Genomic DNA, 23,845 nt, shown 5'->3' with positions numbered 1-23,845 from the left:
AGTACTCCTCCCTCAGGGTCCGGTTTGAATCTGTTCAACTAGCCCCTGCCAGTCAAAACTGCATGTGCATGGCTTCCAATGATTACATCATCATCACTGTACCCTATAAAACCAAAATTCCCTCTGTAACTTAAGGCCGTTTTCCCATCCAGAAAATGGGCCCCAAAGGCACCTGAGTCTGGCGAAGGAATATAAAGCCTTCTCTGAATCCATGGAGGTCCGCCTCCCATCCTTTTGTGCTTACATACACAATGGAATATTACTCAGTCATAAAGAAGAATGAAATTATGGCATTTGCAGGTAAATGGATAGAACTAGAGAATATCATGCTAAGTGAAATAAGCCAATCCCAAAAAATATGCATATATGATGTGCAAATGCTGACTCACAATAGGCCGGGATTGGGGGAGCAGAGGGGATTAGACAGGGGGAATGGGGAGAAGGAAGGGGGGATGGGAATGGGAAAGACAGTAGAATGAATTGGACATAACTTTCCTATGTTCATATATGAATACATAAGTATAAATCCACATCATGTACAACCACAAGAATGGGAAGTTAGGGCTGGGGATATAGCTCAGTTGGTAGAGTGCTTGCCTTGTAAGCACAAGGCCCTGGGTTCGATCCCCAGCACCACAAAAAATAAAAAGAATGGGAAGTTATACTCCATGTATGTATGATATGTCAAAATACATTCTACTGTCTTGTATAACTAAAAAGAACAAAAAAATCAGAATTTAATAATTAGCACATTAAATATAAATTTATATCTAATTTTTTTTCTTTCTAGACTATTCTAAGAGTCTTCATTTGAGGAAAAACATGATCTAGTATAAACTGAAAACATGTACTTCTTTAAACTTATAACAAGACAAACATGAATTAGGCACCTCGTGAATTAACATTTCTGTTTGAGACATTCTATACAACCAATATGAGCATGTTTCAATTTTCAATGTGGAAAAAGTAAACTGATTACCAAAAATATAGAGGAAAAGTAGAAGCAGTTTTAACATATCCATTATTACTATTAGTTTTCAAACTACTTAAAATCTAACCTGAAAAACCAATAATGTTGTCCTTTTTCTTTCTGCAAATGCTTTGAGATTGCTAAGGCTGCCCATTCTTTATGTATTGGAGCTATACTCTCTGCTGGCACTTGCCTAGTCTTGTATTCCATTTCATTTACACTTATTCCCCTGCTGCTTTTTCACAACTCCAATCATGCTCCTGCCTCAGGGCTTTGCACTCTCTGTTCCCTGTAAGGAATACTCTCAATCCATTCAGACCTTTTATGAAACAGGAGCCTGTTATGTGCCTCTCCTGTGCTCCTTTATAAAATACTCACTTTCATTGTACCATAGAAACTGTTCCCTATCCCTTCATTCTTCACAGACCTTGTGAATCTTTACCTACTATGCATTTGCTATCTTGTTTCTTATCTATCTTCTCCAACTAGAATGTAAACTCAGTGAGAACACTGACTTTGTCTGTTTTGTTCAAGCATGATCATTGCTAATTGAATAGATGTCTATGTCATAATAGACTCTCAACAAAGGTTTATTAAATGAGTGAATATAATTAAAAAGATATTCTAAGTAGGTCTATTTTCTGTTCTTTTTATTAATTCTGATTTGTCCTTTAAGTCAAAAAAAGGCAGATGAGTGCTTAAAGTGAATGATACCTATAATTCACAGACTCACACCTAAATTCAAGAATGAGATAATAAAATTTTACTAGAAAATTTACTAGCGGGACCAAAGTTGCTTGGTTATAACAAACCAGTTCAGTCTATTACTCTCAAAATTCCATAAAGGAGCTGGGCGCAGTGGTGCACACCTGTAATCCCAGTGGCTCAGGAGGCTGAGGCAGGAGGACTACAAGTTGAAAGCCAGCCTCAGCTACTTAGCAAGGCCCTAAGCAACTTAGTGAGAACCTGTTTCAAAATGAAAATTTTTTAAAAAGGGCTAGAGATGTGATTCAGTGGTTAAGTGCACCTAGGTTAAATCTCCAGTTTAAAAAAAAAAAAAAAAAAAAGGGGGCTGGAGAGATAGCTCAGTCAGTAGAGTGCTTGCCTTGCAAGCACAAGGCCCTGGGTTCAATCCCCAGCACCGCAAAAAAAAAAAAAAAGATTCTACAAAGGAACGAAATTAGTTTATTTCTTCCATAACATACTACACAAATGAATAATCAACTTTACATGGTCTTTCTATTCACCTGCAATTAATCAATTACCTTTATCCATAAAGTCAGAGAAAAAAATATAAATATTATTTTTATTTCTCTAATTACTTCTACATGGGAAGTCTGTCCTCTAGATTTGAAAAGATCATACCTAAGAATGCAACAGTACTCATAAGCCAAAAGTAAACAGGTTCAGTCTATAGGGATACTGGGAAGAAATTTTTTAATGAAGACTATAAAATTCATATAGTGCCTTCTAAATTAGGCACCTGTAATAAATTAAGAATTTATTTTGGGCTGGGGCTCTGGCTCAGCGGTGGAGAACTTGCCTGGCATGCATGAGGCACTGTGTTCAATCCTCAGCACCACATAAAAATAAAATAAAATAAGTAAGTAGATAAATAAATAAAAGGTATTGTGTTCATCTACAACTAAAAACATTTAAAAAAAAAAAGATTTGTTTTTCCAGGCACACTGGTGCATGCCTGTAATCCCAGTGACTCAGGAGACTGAGACAAGAGGTTCAAGGGAGTTCAACTCAGTGAGACCCTGCCCCTAAATAAAAATATTAAAAAGGGCTGGGGATGTGACTCAGTGGCTAAACCCAATGCGTCCAATCCCCAGTACAAAAAAAAAAAAAGAATTTATTTTGAAAATCACCTTTAGTTTTAAGTTACATGGCTTTCTAAACTAAAATGTCATATATACCCATAACAACACAACAGAATCATCATATGTTCCTCTCCATGTTGTAATTTTATCCAAAAGAATGCCTTTTATGTCCACAATTTAAAATTAAGAAACGAGTATGAACCAGGTGTGGTGCGTGCACACCTGTAATCCCAGCAACTTAGAGAGATCCTGTCTCAAAGGTAAAAAATTTAAAAAGGACTGGGGTGTGGCTCAGTGCTCCTGGGTTCAATCTCTCGTAACAAAATAAATAAAGTGTAGGAGGATGTGTTAGGTTAGACGCAAATACTATACCATTTTATAAAAGGAATTCAAGCATTCACGGATTTTGGTATCTTCTGGGGTTCTGGAACCAAATTCCCAGATACCAAAGGTGGACTGTTCATAGGAAAAAATAAAACATCTGCATACCCAAAAAATGCATAGTTTAAGAATCAAAAGTTTAATGCTACTAGTTCTTTCTAAAATCAAGTGTAAAGGGACATCTTAATTTAAAGCATAAACTGAAGAGCAAGTGCTGTTTACCTAGTCTTATATACTGTGCTCGTTCATGGAGTTGATTCACTAGTGCTTTCATTTGCTCGTAGTTCTCCTAAAAGAGAAACAGAGGAAGAGGGCAGGAATGTTAGAAAGCAATTCTCTATTTACTAAAATAAGGTTTAACACACCAACTTGTCCCACCTCTGTGTGGCCTCCACTTGGCACCACCCCACCCATGTGGTCTCCATTCCATCCCATGGAAAAAATTAATTGCTGCCCCTTTGTTCAGATCTTCTTCATGACCACCACCCGCAGGGCCATCTCTCTAAACCTTACCACTCTCCTGAAGCCTCATTTTCAACCCCACTGCTGGTTACTCCTACTCACTTAAACGTCTTTCTTCCTTAAACATCTATTGAAATTGACTGTGTAATGTATAAAGTTGCTCCCCTGCCCATCAGGTGCAGTCATTGTCCCCGCCTCCCAACCACTTGTCAATCTGTGAACATCCTAGCTAGCTATTGGTTCATCAGTCAGCTTGCAAGTATCCTTCTCCGATATTGGTCCCCTGTTAGCCCAGTGGAATTCAACTGTTTACTATAGCTTCCCCGCCATCTTTTCCCATCCTTCTGTCTGTCCTCCTCACTTTTCTCTATCCTCCTGGCTTTCCACTCTCTCTAGCATATGCCCTTTCTCTTTCCTTTCTCTTTTCCTCTCATTTTCTCTCTTACCCTGCAGGGAGACACTCTGTTTGCTTAATAAACTCCCTTATGTGATTTCTCGTGTCCAGCGTGGTTTCGTGGAAATTCCTTACAGTGGTGCTGTGACTTGGGATGGGATCTTCCACTGTCTCTTAAGTGAGTGGAACCTCATCCGATGCCCCAGTGCTCCCGGACACGGCTCCACCTTCCATTCTGCCCGGACGCTCTGCTCTGCATTTATCACCAGACTTCAGGTTGGTGAGTGGGCCGGTTCCCCTAGGCTGATTTATAGTTACGGCAGGCCCCTATAGTCGGTCTTATCTGCCCGGTGGATTCCTGATTTTATGGTGGAGATTCTCTCAGGGTTGAGGCTCATCTCGCCCTCGCATTCGCACTCGAAAAACCCTGATATCAGGTCCTCAACTCTTCTCGGCTTTTGCCTGGCCCCACATTGGTACTTGTGTGACGACACAATCAATGTGCTGCCCCTCATCTCCAGCCCAGTTCTCTGGCCTCAGGACACCCTGGCCACAGACTCGGCTGTATCAGTCCCCACCATGGAATCTGGGTCCTCCAATCTGGCAGATTCCACCCTGGGAACACTTCGCCCGACCCCCGACCCCCGGTACTTAAAGTCATCAAAATCCATTTGTGTAATGGCACACAGCTTCCATGAGCGAGCGGGCAGATGAAAGGGACTCCTTATCTTCAAGTCTCTTCTTTCTTGCTTCTTGGCTCTTCCTGCAGGCTCAAGCACCTCCAGACCCTGCTTCTCCGTCTTCCCCTGCTTCCCTGTCTTCCCCTGCTTCCCCATATAATATAAGCAGCTCCATTCCCCACAAGTAGCGGGAGATAATTGTTTGACAATTTTCTGCGTCCAAACCAAAATTAAAAGGACCTAAGCATCAATTTTCTGCTAGAACATTTTAGCACCTTTCGGATTCAGATCTCAGTCAAGGCTTACATTGAAATGTAAATGGAGGAAGGTGTAGTGGGAGACCAGTTTCAAATCCAAGGAAAAAAAAAGTGTCCATTTTAAATTTCTCCTGGGCTACACCTCAGAATACTTTTCTCCCTTTCACCTTTTCTCTCCTTCTCATTTTCTCATGCTATAATTAATGACCATTATCATTTTTCTTCTAGGACTTTTGCTTTTCTTAAATGCTATATTTTTGAGCTCACAATTTTGATCCTACATATTAGGTTAATGATTTTTTTTTTTTTTGGGGAGGGGTGCTGGGGATCGAACCCAGGGCCTTGTGCTTACAAGGCAAGTACTCTACTGACTGAGCTATCTCCCCAGCCCCTAGGTTAATGATTTTTGATCAGTTTTTTTTTTATCCAACTCTACAGTTATTTTTGAACATCTGTTACATTGCAATGGAGATAAATACTACAAGGCCTTTACTTTTGTGTTAAATATAAGTGCGCATAAAAATTAAAATTTTAAAAATGGATCCAAATATTTTTAATTCACGTGATTTAAAGAGGTTCAATTTAAATTGGGTAAACTAATAGAAGTGAAATGTCTTTAAAATTAACTCACAAGTTTCTAGATGGTCACACTAATAAAATATTAATGTTTATAAAATGTCTAACATCAATTTTTCTAGGACTTTTCTTCAACAGGAAAGAGACAGCAAATAGTGTTTACACTTGTCTGACATCTTGTTTTTTTTTACACTTGTCTTGTCTGATATCTTGTTTTTTTTTACAACAAGATGAGTGAATTAAAGTCGTCGACATATATGGGATTACTCAAATGTGTTTGTTAGAGACATCTAATTAACTTACAAAGTTATTCCATGGAGTAACATACTTATAAACATTATTCTTTGTATATTAAATGTGTTCATATTTTCCAGGTATACGAGCCTTTAAAGCAGAAAATTTATCAAGCTGCTATTCTCCAAATTAAACTTATCTGTAATGGTAAACCTATCACTTAATGTTCTATTATAGGACCTGTCATCAATAGGGTAATTATAAAATTTGTCAAATGTATTTCTAAAAGTTATTAAGAGGACAGTTAAAAGCTCTCTCAGCTTTTCTTTAATGTTTCCATACATATATAAACATTGCTGACATAACTCTTTAGATCTGCATTTCCATCAGAGAATAGAGTTCCATCTGATCTCGGCTTAATCTTCAAAATTTGTGTTTATAAACCTTTATTTTCTAATATTCCTTTGCCCCTCACTGAACTTGAGAATTTGGTCGTGCTGGTCATGGCAAAAGAGGAAAAAAGTAGCTTTAGGAAAAGCCCTGCCTTACCTGAGATAAGGCTCTGCCTCACAACTCTGCTGCACGTCAGAATGGCTCCAAAGTAAGCCAGACTTTAACTCATTTAAAGTTGTGTTCAAAAGTCTGATGTTTATTGTAAAGATCACTGTGATCTCAAATGGGAACTCAGCCAAAATTCAAGATAGCTATTGTACAAACTGAATGTTTTACTGTTAGTGATTCCATTTTGTATTTTCCTTGTAAACTCTAATTGTTGCCTGATCAATATTTTGCAGAAGTACTGCTTCAAGAGCAAACACCGTATAATGTAAACCCCAATTAGATAAAAGGGGGTAAATAACTGTAAAGTCATAGACATTGAAGCTAAAGCCCAGCACTCTTACTTTATGACTGATGAGACTGACTTGCTTGATGGTTAAGATCAAACTTAGAGATTGAGATTAAATACAGAGGTCAAGAAAAGTCCATATTTGGGTCTTGCCCTCAAAGTCAGCCTGAACCCAGGGAACGAGAGGACTTCTCCAAGGAGCTTTGCAACTCTGGGTCACACAACCTCCTGATCAAGGAGAGTGATGAGGCCACTAGAGGAAAAGCCACTCAGTGCACCTGCTACAGAGGAGGGTTATAGAAAAAGGGAGACACTCCTAATGCTTCCAAAGGGAGCCACCTCATCGAGAAGACCCTGCCTAACCAGTGGCACTAATGGAGCTAAGAAGCTGCTCTTAAGTTCTCTATGAGTGACCCCTGTGGGAACTCAGCTGACTCTTTCACAGACAGGAACAGGTCACTTTGACCAGCTTGATCTTAAACACCTAGCAAAACAGTTAAAACCAAAATACAGCCATTCTTGGGCATTTAGAAGAAATAATACTTAAATGTAACTTAAGATGCACACTTGTGTTAGCCCACTAGAATAAAGACTAAAAGCTACAAAAGAGAGATTCTTAGGCAAATGTACCTGATAACTATCAAGAGAAACTGCCAGAGTCAGAAGTTTTTAGTCAGTTTAAGACCTACAGAAACAGGTAGGCTTAATCTATGTTTGCTAGTATCTCTACTAAACGTTGTGTTTACATTTCGATAACCTAGACAATGTTAAAGTTCCCAAATAAAGGCCTGTCCTCTCCAGCCCTTGCTAGGCCTTGTTATGGGAACAACTTCTCAGTTCTTCCGCCCCCTGGTGAGGAATTATTGACTTCTGTCATCCTTATGATATGCATTGGCATGTTCCAGATTCTGCAATATTTATGTTGTATCAATCTCATTTCAGTACTCATGTCTTTTTGTTTTTCTCTCATAGAAGCACCCATCCCCAGATGCCTGTACAACCTGCTCTTCCCAACCAGACTTCTACCTTGGACCCCTCAATTGACCCGATTTCTAAAAAGGGAACTCCAAACTGCTTGCCCCATGCTGCCCCCTTTCAGCTCGAAGAAGCCAAAGCGGTCATCAACCCCCTTTCCCTACAGCAAAGGAATTCCTAGAATTAGAAGGGTAAATAAAGTCAGAATTGGGGACAGGCAGTTAGTGTAGAAATAGGGGATCAGTCAAATCGAGGAAATGAAGTCCATGAAAACCATCTGCCTTTGGAAGTCTGGAAGGAGAATGGACTTTTTACCTCTCATCTGCAAAACCAGCCCCAGTCACTTAGGCAAGGAGAGAGAAGGCTTCAGAAAGAACTGGAGAGCAAAAGATTTTCTTATAAAAACAGAAATGGGGGAATGTAATGTATAAAGCTGCTCCCCCGCCCATTAGGTGCAGTCATTGTCCCCGCCTCCCAACCACTTGTCAATCTGTGAACATCCTAACTAGCTATTGGTTCATCAGTCAGCTTGCAAGTATCCTTCTCCGATATTGGTCCCGTTAGCCCAGCAGAATTCAACTGTTTACTATAGCTTCCCCGCCATCTTTTCCCATCCTTCTGTCTGTCCTCCTCACTTTTCTCTATCCTCCTGGCTTTCCACTCTCTCTAGCGCGCGCCCTTTCTCTTTTCCTCTCATCCTCTCTCTTGCCCTTGCAGGGAGACACTCTGTTTGCTTAATAAACTCCCTTATGTGATTTCCCGTGTCCGGCGTGGTTTCGTGGAAATTCCCTTACAAACTGACTTTTGTTTTTGAAGGATTATGGAAAATAATATTCTTACAAGACATCTCCCCAAGAAAATTGGAGGGACAGTGTGGCTCAGGAGGAGGCAGGGGAAATTGGCCAAACATTAAGCCTCTCCCAGTGCACCCTTTCCCAATAACAATGGGCCCTGAGGAGATAAAGCAAACTTTCATCCCTTCCCAGGTTCATCCCAGCATCTCCACCAAAAGCAAACACCCCTTCCCAACCCCAAGGCATCTTTAAGGAAGGAGGCAAATACTGAATGCAGGGCCCTGAATTTGACCTTCCCCCATGGCAAATATTGAAACTCTGGGAAACAATGAATCCCAGAGAAAGTAAAACAATGGGCAAAATTTAAGTACTCATCCCTCGGGATCAGTGAAGCCAGAATTGGGGACAGGCAGTTGGTGTAGAAATAGGGGATCGGGTCAGATCCAGGAAATGGAGGCCATGAAAGCCATTTGCCCCTGGAAGTTGGAGACTGCCCTGGGAGAATGGAATGTCAAGGATATCCGGAGCCCATTGATTACCAAATTTACCTGCCTTTATCAAGGAATGCAAACAAGGAGCTGCTAATTAATGCCCCCTGGGCTCTTACCTGCCTGAATTACTTTGGCCCTTCCCCTGCCCATCTCTTCTCACTTTATGCATCTCACCTGCAAAACCGGGCCTAGTCAAGTAGGCAGCAAGGAAAGAGATAAGGGGGGAAAGAATGGGAGAATAAAACCTATAAAAAGGACAAAGATTTGCTCATCGTATGGATTCTACCTTTGGGTCCCCTTCTTCCACCCGGGAGAAGTCTGCTTTTACTTTTCTTTAATAAAGCTTCTTACTTTCTACTCTACGCTGGCCTCGGCGTGCTTCTCTGGCATTATACTTCACCTGAGGAAGCAGGACTCGTCACTAGTAAACCGCAGTATCATCTGGACTCCTATCTTCCCAGATAATAATGAGTTTCAACCTTTTTACAACTACTCTCCTAAGTTAAAGTTTTAACCTGTACAAGTAGCTCCTAACTATCCAAACTGCACATCTGCAGTCTCCAATGAAAACTATAAAAACTCAGACTCCTTCTGTAACCTGGGGGCCAGCTCCATACCCAGAAAATGGGTCCTCTGGTGCCGGATCGATGGACTTCACTGCAGAATAAAGGAAAGCTTGCTCATCTGAGGTTTGCTTCCCATCTCCTGCCTCTGTCATTTGTGGGCCATGAGCTTACAGTTTTCCTATGTTTAAGAAATATAAAGGAATATAAGCTTCCTCCCCTGCCCCATCCAACTGGGTACTGAACCCAGGGGCTTTCTACTACTGAACTACGTCTCCACCTTTTTTTTTTTTTTGTCTTGAGACCCTGTTTCACTAAGTTGCCCAGGTCGGCTTTGAACTTGTGATCCCAGTCTCCCAAGTTGCTCGTGTAATATAATGCTGCTTTCCCCGCCTCCCAACTTCTTGTCAGTCTGTGGACATCCTAGCTAGCTATTGGTTCATCAGTCAGCTTGCAAGTATCCTCCGTTATTGGTCCCGTTAACCCGTGGAATGTGACTGCTTAAGGATAGCTCCCCTCCATTTTCTCTCTCTTCTTCTCCTCACATTCATGCTCTCTCTTCTCCTCTCCTCACTTTCATGCTGTCTCCTCCATTTCACTCTCCTGCGCACGCACTCTTTCTCTTTTCCTCTCACTTTCTCTCTTACCCTGCAGGGAGACACTGTCTGTGTGCTTAATAAACTCCCGTATGTGAATTCCTGTGTCTGGAGTGGTTTCTGGGTTCTTACAGCTAGGATCACAGGCATGGGTCACAGGTTCCAGTTTATTTCCTATTTTCTAGGGCTCTAAGAGCTCCTGAGGTCATAGTTTCTTCTACAATCTCTTATTTTGCAAAATCCAGAAAACAGAAAGAGTAAAGCAGCATGGAGTTAGGGAAAGACCCTGTGCCCTAGAGTAGGGAGGTCCCAGACCTGAGCCACCTGTCAGCCAAGTGTACTAATTCCCATCTAATACCACCAGCCTCACATCCTAGGGAAAAGAGCCTGCTGTGGAATTCAGCTCAAAGAGCTGCCTAGAACAGTGTTCCCCTACCTTGCCTCTACCATGAACTCACTGGGGAACTTCCAAAACTCAAACAAAAAAGAAAGTGATTCCTGGTCCTACCTCCAGTCTGATGTCCCTGGCTACAGGTATAGCCTAGGCATTAGGAACTTTAAAAGTTCCTCAGGTGATTCCAACCTAAGACACAGAGAAACAGGCCCTAAAAGCTCCACTTCTGAGGTCCCACTCAGGGCAAACAGAACGTACCAAAGACGAGGAGGTGGGTAAGAGATAAACATGCCTTCTTTCTGTAACAGTGGTCCACTTCATCTTTTGAATATAGCTTTGAGGCTTATCCTTAAAGAGGACTAGTTTTCCTTTCCCTCTTCTCCCTCTCCCTCTTCCTAACCTGGGGGCAGGGAAAAGACTACCCTGAGCTATCAGTGCTCCACAGGAAGGAGATATCTGCCAGCAGATCTAGGAAGTGAATATCTCCCAAATTAACAAGTGAATGTTAACACACCATCAGGGCCCCCTGGGACCCTCTGTCAGGGCACACCTGGAATGTAGCCTCTGAAGAGCTCTTTTAAAATCCCTCTGATCCTCCCCAATGAGAAGACTCACAGCCTCTGGGACAGGAGTCCCCTGTGTTTCTCCTTTGCTAGCCAAGCAGTAAAACTTTCTTTTTCTCAAATCTGTGTCCTTGTTATTGAATTGGCACGGGGACAAGGACCGAGCTTTCAGTTACATTTCTGTAGGAACTTTTACAGATTATCACGGTATTTGTTGATACTAACAAAAGGCAGGGGAAGCCAAAATTTTCTATTTTTTTTAAATTTTGCTTAAAATTAAGCAAACATTAAGTGATTAACATTAAGTGATATAATTAAACATTAAGTGATATAAAAATAACGATCATCATAAATATTATCGCATAGTGCAGATAGCTCATCTTTAGAGGAATCTCTATTATTATTAAACCCAGGAGATGAGATCACTTTTCACATATAGCAAACAAAGAAACTCAATTTATGAACTGCCTCTGAAACAAAGGCGCCAGAACATGTCTGTTCAGTGAGTCGCCAAAAGGTGGCATTATAGCAGCATGACTGTCAGTTGATTTGCATGAAAAAACCTGGAGCTGCTTTTCATCAACCAAAGTGGCAGAAAAGGGCTCTGTCAAACAGTCAGCAGCTACCTCCACACCTTTCTCCAAGTGGCATCTCATCGTCTCTTTGGGGCTCTCACCCTAACCCTGGGCTACAGCCACCTTGCATGGCTCTGGCCTATTCTGATTGATATAATGTTGCTATGTAGAAAGGAATTTTTTTTTTTTTATTACTGCATCTGGAGACAGATATTCTTTGGGTTTGTTTTGTGATTAAGATTCTATTCTTGTCATTGCTACACTTACTCCAGTGTTAAAAACCCAATTAACTAAGTGTCTAAATGTTTGGGGCTGGGAGTGCAGCTCAGTGGTAGAGTGCTTGCTATAATGCATCAGGGTTTTCCCCAGCACTGAAAAGAAAAAAAGTGTCTAAAACCTTAAATCTTAAGGATCCTAACTTAAAGTGTGGATAGAGGTGTATCCTTTTTCCTAAAATGCTGTTTGCCCTATAGGTGTTTCACACAGTTCTAAACACATCCCAGAGTGTCCTTTAACAAGTTCTTCCTTTATAGACCTTGAAGCTGATGAGATTCTGGAATATTTTCTGTTTTTCATTTTTACCCCATCCTATCAAGATAGAGCTGACCTTCCTCTGCCTGCATTCAAACTCCTGGTCTCCTGCCATCTTTGAACACCAAAAGCATCAAAGTTCAGAGCTGATTAAAAAAAAAAAAAAAAAAAACAGTTCACATACATACAGAGAAACCAAGGGACCCTCCCAAGGTCCAAGATCCGATCACTGCAGTCAAGAACAATACCCATTAAAAATAGCATCCTGGGCTGGGGATATAGCTCAGATGGTAGAGTGCTTGCCTCACAAGCACAAGGCCCTGGGTTCAAATCCCCAGCACTGCAAAAACTATAGCTAGTTATAGAAGGGATTTTTTTTTTTTTTTTAAGACCAGGGATTGAACCCAGGGGCACTTAACCACTGAGCCACATCCCCAGTCCTTTTTAAAATATTTTATTTAGGTACAGGGTCTCACTAAGTTGCTTAGGACCTCACTAAATTGCTGAGGCTGGCTTTGAACTTGTGATCCTCCTGCCTCGGCCTCCCAAACTGCTGGGATTACAGGCATTCATAATCCTAGCGACTCAGGAGGCTGAGGCAGGAGGACTGCAAGTTAAAAGACAGCCTCAGCAATTTAGCAAGGCCCTATGAAACTTAGCGATACACAAGATCTTTACCTAGCTAAGTCAGCCTCACAGTTAAGAAAGAAGGAAGTCCGTCACTCACTGCTAAGGTTTGCTGAAGTGCACAGTGGTGGAAGTGAGAGTGGGCAGAACACACTACTGCTCTAATGTAAGGAAAGTAGAGCAGAGACAACTGGGACTGTGGCCAGGTTAGGAGGAAACAGAACCTCTGTGTGCCATCTCTTACCCTTGGTATGACTGTATCTTTCTCCCTCAATCCTTTTTTTTCTTTTTTGGTACCAGAGTTTGAACCCAGGAGTGCTTACCCACTGGAACACAGCCCCAGACCTTTATAAAATATTTTATTTAGATACAGGGTCTCACTAAGCTACTTAGGGCCTCACTAAATTGCTGAAGCTGGCTTTGAACTTGCAATCCTCCTGCCTCAGTCTCCTCAATCACTGGGATTATAGGCATGTGTCACCACACCTGGCTTTTGTTTCCCCTTCTATAGATGTGTTTGCTTCAGAGTTTATTGCTCATTGCTAGAGGTCCCAAGAGATAAGGGTATACCTAAGAGATCTTTCAATATTCAATACATCTAAAGGATACACATCCACTTTATTGTGTGAGACGAGCTGTTTATCCACATCCATTCCTCCCATTATCTTCAATGATTAAATCCCCATTTTTTTTGGCAGATGGATACTGGGGATTGAACCCAGGGGCGCTTAACCACTGAGCCACATCCCCCAGTCCTTTTTAATTTTTATTTTGAAACAGGGTCTCACTAAGTTTCATAGGGCCTTGCTAAATTGCTGAGGCTGTCTTTTAACTTGCAATCCTCCTGTCTCAGCCTCCCAAGTCGCTAGAATTACAGGCAAACACCATACTGCGGCCCAGTTTAAATCCCAATTTTATTCAAGGTGGCAATATGTCCAACTGTTAAAAGTAGCACATTCCAGACTTCTTTTGTAGATAGGTATGGCCATTCATTCTAACCAATGAAATACAGGCAGAAATTGTTAGGTGAGACGTTTAGTAGGGTCCTTAAGAAAGGAAAAGTAGGGGCTGATAATGCAGTTCAGTGGTAGAGCGCTTTGTCTACCTTGTGCAAGGCCCTGGCTTCTATCCCCAGAACCGTAGGAGGAGGAAATGACACGGGGGAAAGGGGCAGGGAAGAAAACAAGCTGGTGAGATTGCTCCCTTGCGTACTCATTCTTTCCCCTACTTGGAACTCAGACATAACAGTTTGAGCAGACATGATGGGTGATAAGATAGACTACAGTACTTGTTTAAAATTCTTCCTTCCGGGGCTAGGGTTGTAGCTCAGTGGTAGAGCACTTGCCCAGCAAGTGAGGCACTGGGTGCGTGCATTCCCCAGCACCATATAAAAAATAAAAATAAATTAAATAAAGGTATTATGTCCACCTACAACTAAAAAAATATATTTTTACAATTCTTCCTTCCTTCCATCTTTTCCATAGTACATCATAAGAAGACTACGCCTCCCTACCCCACAGTCTTTGAATGTGCCAGTGAAATGTGGACAAAGTCACTGTGCCAATTCCAAACAGACTCTCTGAGGGACCACGTATTTCTAGACTCTGCTCATGTAGCTTTGTCCCCCACAAAGAGAGGAGCATCCCCCACAGCCCCTTTGAGCTGGCTCCTAGAATAAGAGGCAAATAAAGCAGACCTGTCATGATCTCAAGCAGAACTGCCACAACCAACTCAAAGATATGGGAGCAAAAGATAAGTATTTCTTCTTTTAAACCTCAAGATCCTAAAAGTTGGCTAAAACAGATCATGAGACAACCTTGAGTAAGAAAGAGGAGCAGCAACAGTTAATTTTTTCCTCCAGGACTAGAGATTGAATTCTAGGAAGTTCTACCATTGAGCTACATCCCTGAACTTTTTTTTTTATTTTTATTTTGAGATGGGGTCTAGATAAGTTGCTGAGGCTGCCCTTGAATTTGCAATCCTCCTGCCTCAACCTCTCAAATACTTGGGATTACAGGCATGTACCACCACACCTGGCTAAATTTTTTTAAGGCATATAAACCACTTACTAATAGATGAGGCTACAAATTTATTTCTCCTTGGAAAAATCCACAGTTGGGCCCTAGAAGCCAGGGATCTTTGTGTGCTAACCTTGAATATGAAGACGCCAGAAGTGGTACAGCCCTCTCTGGGCCAGAATATTCTTCAGTTGATCCGGGTCTTCACAGAGCTTGTTGTTCAGACCTCTGACCTGGCTATATTTTACACCCTTTACATCCTCTATCTAACCAAGAACCCGTCTGGGGTCTTCACTGGTTTGGATTCTATACAACTGTGATTACACATTCCATCTTACTCATGGTAAGATCTCTGGCTCCATTGGTGAGGTCTGCTTTCCTCAGTACCACAGAACATATGCTCAATACCTGACCTAAACAGCAAAGACAGCAAAGGCTATCATCCACCATCCACTGATGCTGGTACTGAGTACTCACAAATGTGCTGGGTCCTCACAGAAATCACTAGGAACAAGGAAGGGACAGCAGCAGCACTGTGCACACCCACTGTGGAGGATAAGCTAATGTTTCCTGAGGGCATATTATATTTTAGCCATTGTTCTAAGAAGCCATTAACTGTTCTTAAACCTACAAGCTACACCACCTCTTCCCTCCACTATTAGGGCTACTACTAACATGTTGGTGTATTTTCCTCCAGTTATTTTTCCCTCACTTGTATGTTTTAAACATACATGAAACATACATGTTTTAAACATACATGAAGTACTAGGCCAGTGCTTTTTTCAGTAGTCTCAGTTACTTCCCTGCTCTAATTACTGGTGCACAGATAGGCCAGCGCCTTTCATATTTTACATGGAGAAAAAAAGTTACATTCTCAGGCTCACCCTAACTCCTAGCAAACAATCACCATCAAAAACAACAGCTCAGACCTGACATCAGCAATATGGTGGACTAGGAAGCTCCAGGTCCTCTTTCCCCCTGGAGACATTAAAAGGGAAAGAGAGGGGGAGGGCAGCGAGAAAGCCCTGTAACAGTCAAAGGCCTATAGCAATAGAGATCATTCAATCAAAAAGAGGCCACATTGAAAATAGTAGGAAACTGGGCTTGGGGTGTAGCTCACCGGTAGAGACACCTGGGTTCAATCCCAGGTACTACCAAAACAAAATAGTAGGAAACCTCCTGGAGCTTTTGCTCACTTTTGCCACCTTTCCCCACCCAGTGCAGCACAGCCTTGGTCTGGAGGAGTTAGCACCTTAGTTCTCAGTTTCCCTTCCCAAACGAGAGGAAGCAGAGCAGATCTTCACAGGCGGAAAGAAGCAACAAGAATGTACTCCAGGGATTCAACAGTAGATGTGAACAGCCAGAAGAATCAACACATTAAACTCCAGGAGAGGGCATTTGGAATTATTGAGTTTGAGGAACGGAAGAATGAAAAAAGAAGACAAGTAAACAGAGCCTAGAACCTTATCAGCTATCATCCACATGGGACCACTATATGGATTATGGAAGTTCCAGAATGAGAAGAAAGGAAGGAGCAGAGAAAGACTCTTTGAAGAGATAGTGGCTAAAAACTTTCCAAATTTGACCAAAGACATAAATCTACAAATCCAAGAATCTCAACAAACTTCAAGAAGGATAATCACAAAGAGACTCACGCCAAGACATAATATAATCAAACTATCAAAAACAAAGGTAAGGTGGGAATCTTGGAAGCAGCAAGGTATTCAAAAACTCATCACATGCAAGGAAGCTGCAATAAAATTATTATCAATTGATCTCTCAGCAGAAATCCCAGAAGAGAGAAGGCAATAGGACGATATATATTTAAAGTGTTGAAAGTATGGGGGGACCTCCATTATAAATAGAAAACTCTATATCCAGCAAAACTGTCCTTAGAAAATGAGAGAGGGCTGGCACAGTGGCACACTCCTAAAAACCCAGATACACAGAAGGATGAGACAGGAGGATCAAAACTATCCTCTGTTGATATACTCATTTTGTTCATATATCATATTCCTAATTCCCTGTAGTTCCAGCCTTAGCAACTTAGCGATCCTGTTTCAAATTGAAAGATGAAAGGGTTGGAGATATATAGCTCAGTGGTGAAGTTTAATTCACCACTGGGTTTAATTCCCAGTACTGCAAAGCAGAAAGAAAAAGAGAGATCCCTGGATAAACAAAAGCTGAAGAAATCAAAACTATCACTACACTAGCTTTATAAGAAATGCTAACGAGAGGACTTCAGGTTGAAATGAAAGAATGCTAGAAAGTAACTCAAAGCCATATAGATTTCCAGGAGAGCTGGGATTGTGGCTTAGTAGTAGAGTGCTTGCCTACCACATGTGAGGTACTGGGTTCAATCCTCAGCACCACATAAAAATAAGTAAATAAGATAAAGGCACTGTGTCCATCTACAACTAAAAAAAATTAAAATAAAGATTTTTAATAAAAAAAATCTTTAAAAAATTTTCAGTAAAGGTTAATACCTGAACTAATTTAAAAAGAAAACAGTAATATTGTAATTTTGGTTTGTAGTTCCACTTTATATTTTCTACAGGATTTCAAAGGCAAATTCATAAAAGGAAATTATAAATCTGTGTTAATAAGTACATAACACAGTATATGAAGATGATATCTGTGACACTGATAACATAAGGTGATGGTTGTGGAGTTGTAAAGGATTTGCTTTTGTATGCAGAAAAGTCAGTTGGTGTCAATTAAAATGGACTGACTAGTTTGATGACCCATGCCTGTAATCCCAGCAACTTGGGAGGCAAGAGTATCACAAGTTCAAGACCAGCCTCAACAACTTAGTGAAGTCCTAAGTAACTTAGTGAGACTCGGTCTCAAAGAATAGAAAAGGGCTGGGAATGTAGTTCAGTGATAAAGTGCCCCACAGTAACCACAAAGGAAATTTCTTTAGAATAAACCAAAAGGAAATGAGAAGGGAATCAAAACAGGTTACTACAGAAAATCAAGTAAACATAAAGGAAGCTGGAAGTAAAGGAGATAATGAGAGATAAAAAAACAAACTATATGATATGAGCTGGGTGTAGCTCAGTGGTAGTACATGTGCAGGGTCCCGGGTTGAAGGAAGAGACAGAGGAAAAGAAGGAACTATAAGATATAAAAAGAACAAAATGGCGTAAAAACAAATCCCATCATTATGTAGAATTATAATGCACCAATAAAAAATGGTAAATATAAGTGCTTCCATATCAGTAATTAGTTGAAACATAAATGAATTAAAGTGCACAAGTTTAAAAAAGGTATAAATTGGAAGAATGGATTTTTAAAATCATGAGCCAACACTATGCTATCGATATGACTCACTCTGAATTTAGAGTGAGATTGAAAGTGAAAGGATGAGAAAAGATACTCCATACAAATAATAACCAAGAGAGAGCAGGCAGGGATGCTTACACTAGGATCAGACAAAATAGACATTTAATCATAAAAAACAAAGGAGGACATTATATATTGGTAAGAGTCAATTCACCATGAATATAAAACTGTAACTTTATATGCATCAAACAGTAGCACTCTAAAATATATGAAGCAAACACTGACAGAACTAACAGAAAAATAGACGTGCAATAATGAGACTTCAGTGCCCTACTTTCAATAATGGATAGGACAACCAGATAGAAGATCAGCAAGGAAAGAGAGGACTTGAACAACATGGCAAACCAACTGGACCTAACAGATATACAGAGAGAATATCATCCAACAACAGAATACACACCTTTCTCAAGTGCACTTGAACATTCTCCAGAATAAACCACTTGCACAGTAAAACAAATCTTAATACATTTTAAAAGATTGAAATCATACAAGGTATCTTTTTCAGTCACATGATATGGTTCTAGAAATCAATAGAAGGAAAAATGAAAATCTCACAAATGTATGGAAATTAAACATGTTCTTAAAAAAACAAAGATAAACATTAACCCACTGGGACCAACCTCTGCCTCCAGGTGGAGAAATATCTGTGTAAGGCTCAGTTCACTAGCTAATTCACCACAAAGGAGCCAGCACTGGCAATAATTCAACTCCATGGCAATCCTTTGTTAAACAACCTAATCTCTTTAGGATGAGCCTCACTAACAAAGAGGCAAAAGTAATACAGTAGCAAAAGGACAGATTTGGAAGTCAGAAGACCTGAGTTCAACTAGTTTCTCCACTTAACTTATACTCTAGTATCTGGCAAAACCTAATCTCTAAGGGTCTCAATTGTATTACCTGCAAAATAACAATCGTACCTACCTGGTAAGATTCTTGTGAGACTAAGCAACCACAGAGCTGATGGTCATAATGAATTTGAGTTGAGCCACTGACACGTTACTTGACTTCTATGTACCTCAGTATCCCCATTTATAAAACAGAAATAACAATAGTACGTACTACATAGGATTGCTGTGATAAATTACATAAGTGAATCCATGTAGGGTTTTCAGAAAAATAGTTGGCACATATATAATTTCTATTATTACTATTTATTTTCATTGTTATTTGTAATCAGAAAACACGACCAAACTGGGCCATTTATACTATGCGTCCCTCCCCCATGAATGTTGGGCTTTGGACACATTACTTGTTTTAACTAATGGAATGTGAAGTTCATCATATCCCAGTAGAAACTATTAAATCCAATTTGTGTTCAGCCTCTTGTTTCTGTGCCTTCTGCCACAAGAAAGACATGTCTAAATCACAGCAGTCTCAGTACAGGAATGGGAAGACTGGTGAATAGACCTGAACCCAACCTGCAGTGGAACAGTTTATTAAAAAAGAAATTGCATGCACAAGGTCACTCCTTTGGACTAAGCTCCTGCACCAGACTAAAAATCAAAATGGAGTCACTTATAATAAAGCTCCAGTCACCAAACCCAAACTGAGTTGTTGTTATCTGACCTTCAGGAGAAAGTATTATTTCCCAAACAGACCAGCTTCAGTGAACATGATAAGATACTTAAACTAAACTGCTGTCATTTTGTCCTTTGACAAGTCACAGCAGCTGACCCAAGACACCAACCCATAATGTGAACAAGAAATTGAGATTTGCTGTTGTGAGCTACTGGGATTTTTAGATTGTTATAAAGCACAACTGAGAAAACAAAACTTATCACCAAATATCTTATCTCTTATCATCAAACTCATTCCTGTAAGCCTTCTTTGTATTAATGGCACCATCTTCTACCTATATACCATGCCTGTTAGATACTCCACTGTCATCCATGACTCCTCACTCACTTCTTCCTGTTCCACTCCATCATTAATTCTAAAATCTGCTCCTCAGGAATACATCCCTTCCTCCTACTTAGCTTTGACCCACATCATCATCTCAAGACTCAACTCTTTTAATCACCCCCTAACTTTGGGTACCAATCCATCCTCCACATTGCCACCACACTAATGATTCCACTGAATCCACAGGATCATGTCACTTCTCTACTTAAACATTCTAGTGGACAGCCTGCAAAATGAAATCTAAATGTGGCTTTTTAAATCTGAATGAGGCAGGGACCTCCTCTGTCTTCCAAGTCCTCACAACCATTATATATATATATATATATTTTTTTTTTTTTTTTTTTTTTTTTTTTTTAGATGGAGATCTTACTAAGCTGGTCCTAAATGATCCTCCCACCTTCAACCTTCAGAATGTAGGCACATGCCACTGCACCCAGTTTACACACTTTAATAACCTTTTAAGTACCTATGTTCTTATAAGTCTCTTCGTATAGTCTGAACTCCATTCTCCAATCTAAATTTGACCAGCTCTTTTCCAACCAAGATCCATCTCACCCATTACTTCCCATCTATACCTAGCTTTCTGTGACCACTTTTTTAAGCTTTAGAGACCACTTATCACACGGACAAGCTTTCCTGTCCACCCTCCCCACAGAATTAAGTTCCATTTCTACATATTTAGACCTAATACGGAAAACAGTGCCTAACTCACAGAAATCACTTAATGTTTCTGAATTAAACATTCTCCCCAGACAAATAATTTTGTTATTTGCACAATTTACTTGTTATTTGTTTAGGCTTAGAAATCGTGAACAGAAGGAAATTTTCCAGCCCCAGTATTTCACAGGCTGTGAGTTGTTTCTTCGACCTTCTGAAACCTCCCAATTCCAAGAAAAGTCATTCGAAAATACTGTGGGATATGTATTTTCTATTAATATAATTACTGAAATCTGGGGTAGGCACAGTTGAGGGCTAGCTGTGCTAGGCCGGTGGCTCCCAACCTAGCTGCCACTATTCTCCTAAAGATTTCACAACAAAGCAAACTCTAGGACCTCACCCTAGAAAACTCAAAAGATACAGAGTGGGGATTAGGCAGCTGAATTTTCAACAAGCTCCCCAAGGGACAATGCTACCAGAGATTTCCTTCTTCAAAACTTCACAGCACCCTTGAGCGCTCCATCATCCTGACTAGGGCTCTAGGGAAAAGAAGAGCAGCTGGTAAAGTGTGCCCAGCCCTCCACTCGCTGCCTAGTCCCGTCGGTCCGGCACTTGCAGACAGGCCACTAGGGCGCTCACACAGCCTACCTGGTAGATGGCAGAGCCCGAGTCCAGCTGGGTGCCCAACGCCGCCACCGAGTCCCCGTGATAGGCGCGCTGCCCCGGGGCAGCGGTGCGGAAGCAGGGCCGCAGAGCTAATCGCAAGGCGGCCCACATAGCTGCGGTGTACGTAGTAGCGAGGGTGGGGAGCGAGGGCGGCCCGCGACCGCGAGAGCAGATTCCTACCCCGGGTCTGGGGCTAAGGTTCGGCTCCCGTCCTTTCGGCGCCAGCTGCAGACCCTCAGGTTTTCAGGCAAGCCCCCGCACGTGGCTGCGCATGCCAACCCCCATTGGCCGGTGCAGCGCACCACGCCTCCCAATCCAGCCAATAAGGAACAAGAGCGCAGCCCCGCGAGGATCTGTCCCATCGCGAGCCCAGGAATGCTGGTGCCGGGGCAAGGCGGACCCAGCCGCGATGAGCTCCAAGATCCGCGGTTGTTTGTATCGGGTTGTTCACACAACAACCAATACAACGTGAGATGTTTTGAAGGGACAACACTGCTGAATCTCGTCCAATCTAGTCCTTTCGCTGGAGATCTTAAACACGCTTCTGATTATTTTTACTACGTAATAGATTATGGACCTCAGTGTTGTGATCTTAGATAAAGGACCCTACACATACCCATAAAAATTAAAAACACTACAAAATGCCTTGAAATTTTTTTATTCACATATGTATTGAACACGTACTGCCTATTACTCGATTCGTTCCTTAGGGGTCTGAGTAAAGGTAAAATGTGAGGAACGTAGGAAGAACTGGATAGATATAGGGTATGCTACCCGCCTGGAAATAAACCTGGTTCCAGACTTAAAGGTGTTTGGAAAAAAATTAATACGAAAAGCTGGGAGGGAGTGGGGAACTGCTGGGGAATGGTATTGGCCAAATTATATTGTGTGCGTGTACAAATGTGAAACAACAAATCCCATTATTATGTACAACTATAATGCACCAATTAAAAAATGTGGAAAATAAATTTTAAAAATAATTTTAAAAATAGAGAACTTCAGGTGGGATAGAGTACATCACTCTCAGAACTTGATCTTCCACTCAGACACAAATATAAATCAAATAATAATAAAACTGTAGTACCACCACAATTAATATGTTCATAACATTAATGACAAAAAGTTTATAAAATTGTTTTTAAAAAGTAAAAATAAAAATAAGAATTTTATCAATCCCCAGCACCGCCAAAAAATAATAATAAGAAGAAATATTTTAAAATATAATACAAATGACCATCTAAGTGCCAGATTGTGTAGGACAGACATTAAAGGAACAGAACATGATGGGAAAGGGAGGTAGCTGAGCAAAACCTTCCTGAGGCTCCTGCACACCCCCTACAGTACCAGGGATTGATCCCCAGTCTTTTTTATTTTTTTATCTTAAGCCAAGTTCTCACTAACATGCCAGGCTGGCCTAGAATTTGTAATCCTGCTTCAGCCTTTTGAAGCACTGGTATTACATGCTTGTGACACCACTGCAGCTGGTTTTGCAGTAGCACTGAATATGAATGGAGTCTGGAACTTAGCTAGGTTTAAAACCTGGGGAAAAGTCAGCAGCAGCTGGGACAAACACAAGATCAGGAACTAAACTGGAAAGTTCTGATGTACAATGTGTGTGTTTCCAGTGATCAATAGAAAAATGGCCAGTAAAAACTGACTCTTCACATGTGTAAAGGTAACAGGAGAGAGACTGTTTGACATTAAAATTGCCACTTTATTTTCCTCTAAATAGTTCTTTGGTGATGCAAAATATTAAAAAACCACCTTCTAACCACAGAAAATACAAGATAGAATATAATTCCTTGCTTTCTTTAAAAATCATCCATCATGCTTATTTCTTGTAACTTTTGTTGTGTTGATACCAGGGATTGGACCCAGGGACACTTAACCACTGAGCACATCTTCAGTTCTATTTTTTTTTTTTTTTTTTTGAGTCAGGGTCTCACCAAGTGCTTAGGACCTTACTAAGTTACGGAGGCTGGCTTTGAACTTACCTTTTCTCCTGCCTCAGCCTCCTGAGCTACTGGAATTACAGTGTGCAACACCACATCTGGCTCTTGTAACTTTTGTTACGTGAAGTTCATTGGGAATTGTATAATGCTCCCAGAACAGGGAGATAGAAAAATGCAAACGGTCAAGTGACAGCAAAGTCACCTAGCATTTGTTAAGTGTCTGGTGTCTACATTTACTACTGAAATTATACTCAGAAGTTAAAGTTATGACTTAGCTACCTGATGATTTTTTTAAAGAAACTTTGATGTTGAAAATAATAAAAAAGAATTTACTTTTAGCCCCCAAGGACCATTTCTGTAGCTGAGGTACTGCCTTTCCCCTTTGCCTTCAGCTCCACTCCCATGCATTGCTTATTCCCATTGTTTATCCTCCTCCACTTGCTTTCTCTCTGCCCAGAGCAGCTTCCCACCATCTCACCTGCCTATTCTAACTACTAAACCTGGTTGGCTCATCCACATCCTTCAAGACTTGGCTTAAGAGTCTCCTCTCCCCAAAGTCCTCCTGAACT

General features: G+C 40.9%; 1 protein-coding gene across 1 annotated transcript in view; it reads right to left on the bottom strand.

The window, feature by feature from the left end:
* MCCC2 (methylcrotonyl-CoA carboxylase subunit 2) overlaps window positions 1–21,583 on the bottom strand; it is a 112,866-nt gene extending 91,283 nt beyond the window's left edge. Inside the window, 2 exon segments of the mRNA XM_079145040.1 lie at window positions 3,400–3,466; window positions 21,307–21,583. Coding sequence (XP_079001166.1) covers window positions 3,400–3,466; window positions 21,307–21,435 — 196 coding nt within the window. The 5' untranslated portion in view covers window positions 21,436–21,583.
* Window positions 21,584–23,845: the final 2,262 nt, after the last annotated feature.

This window comes from Sciurus vulgaris (assembly GCF_902686455.1).
Source record: "Sciurus vulgaris genome assembly, chromosome: 6".
NCBI classification, from domain to species: domain Eukaryota; kingdom Metazoa; phylum Chordata; class Mammalia; order Rodentia; family Sciuridae; genus Sciurus; species Sciurus vulgaris.
This window is presented reverse-complemented; position numbering and strand designations above follow the sequence as displayed.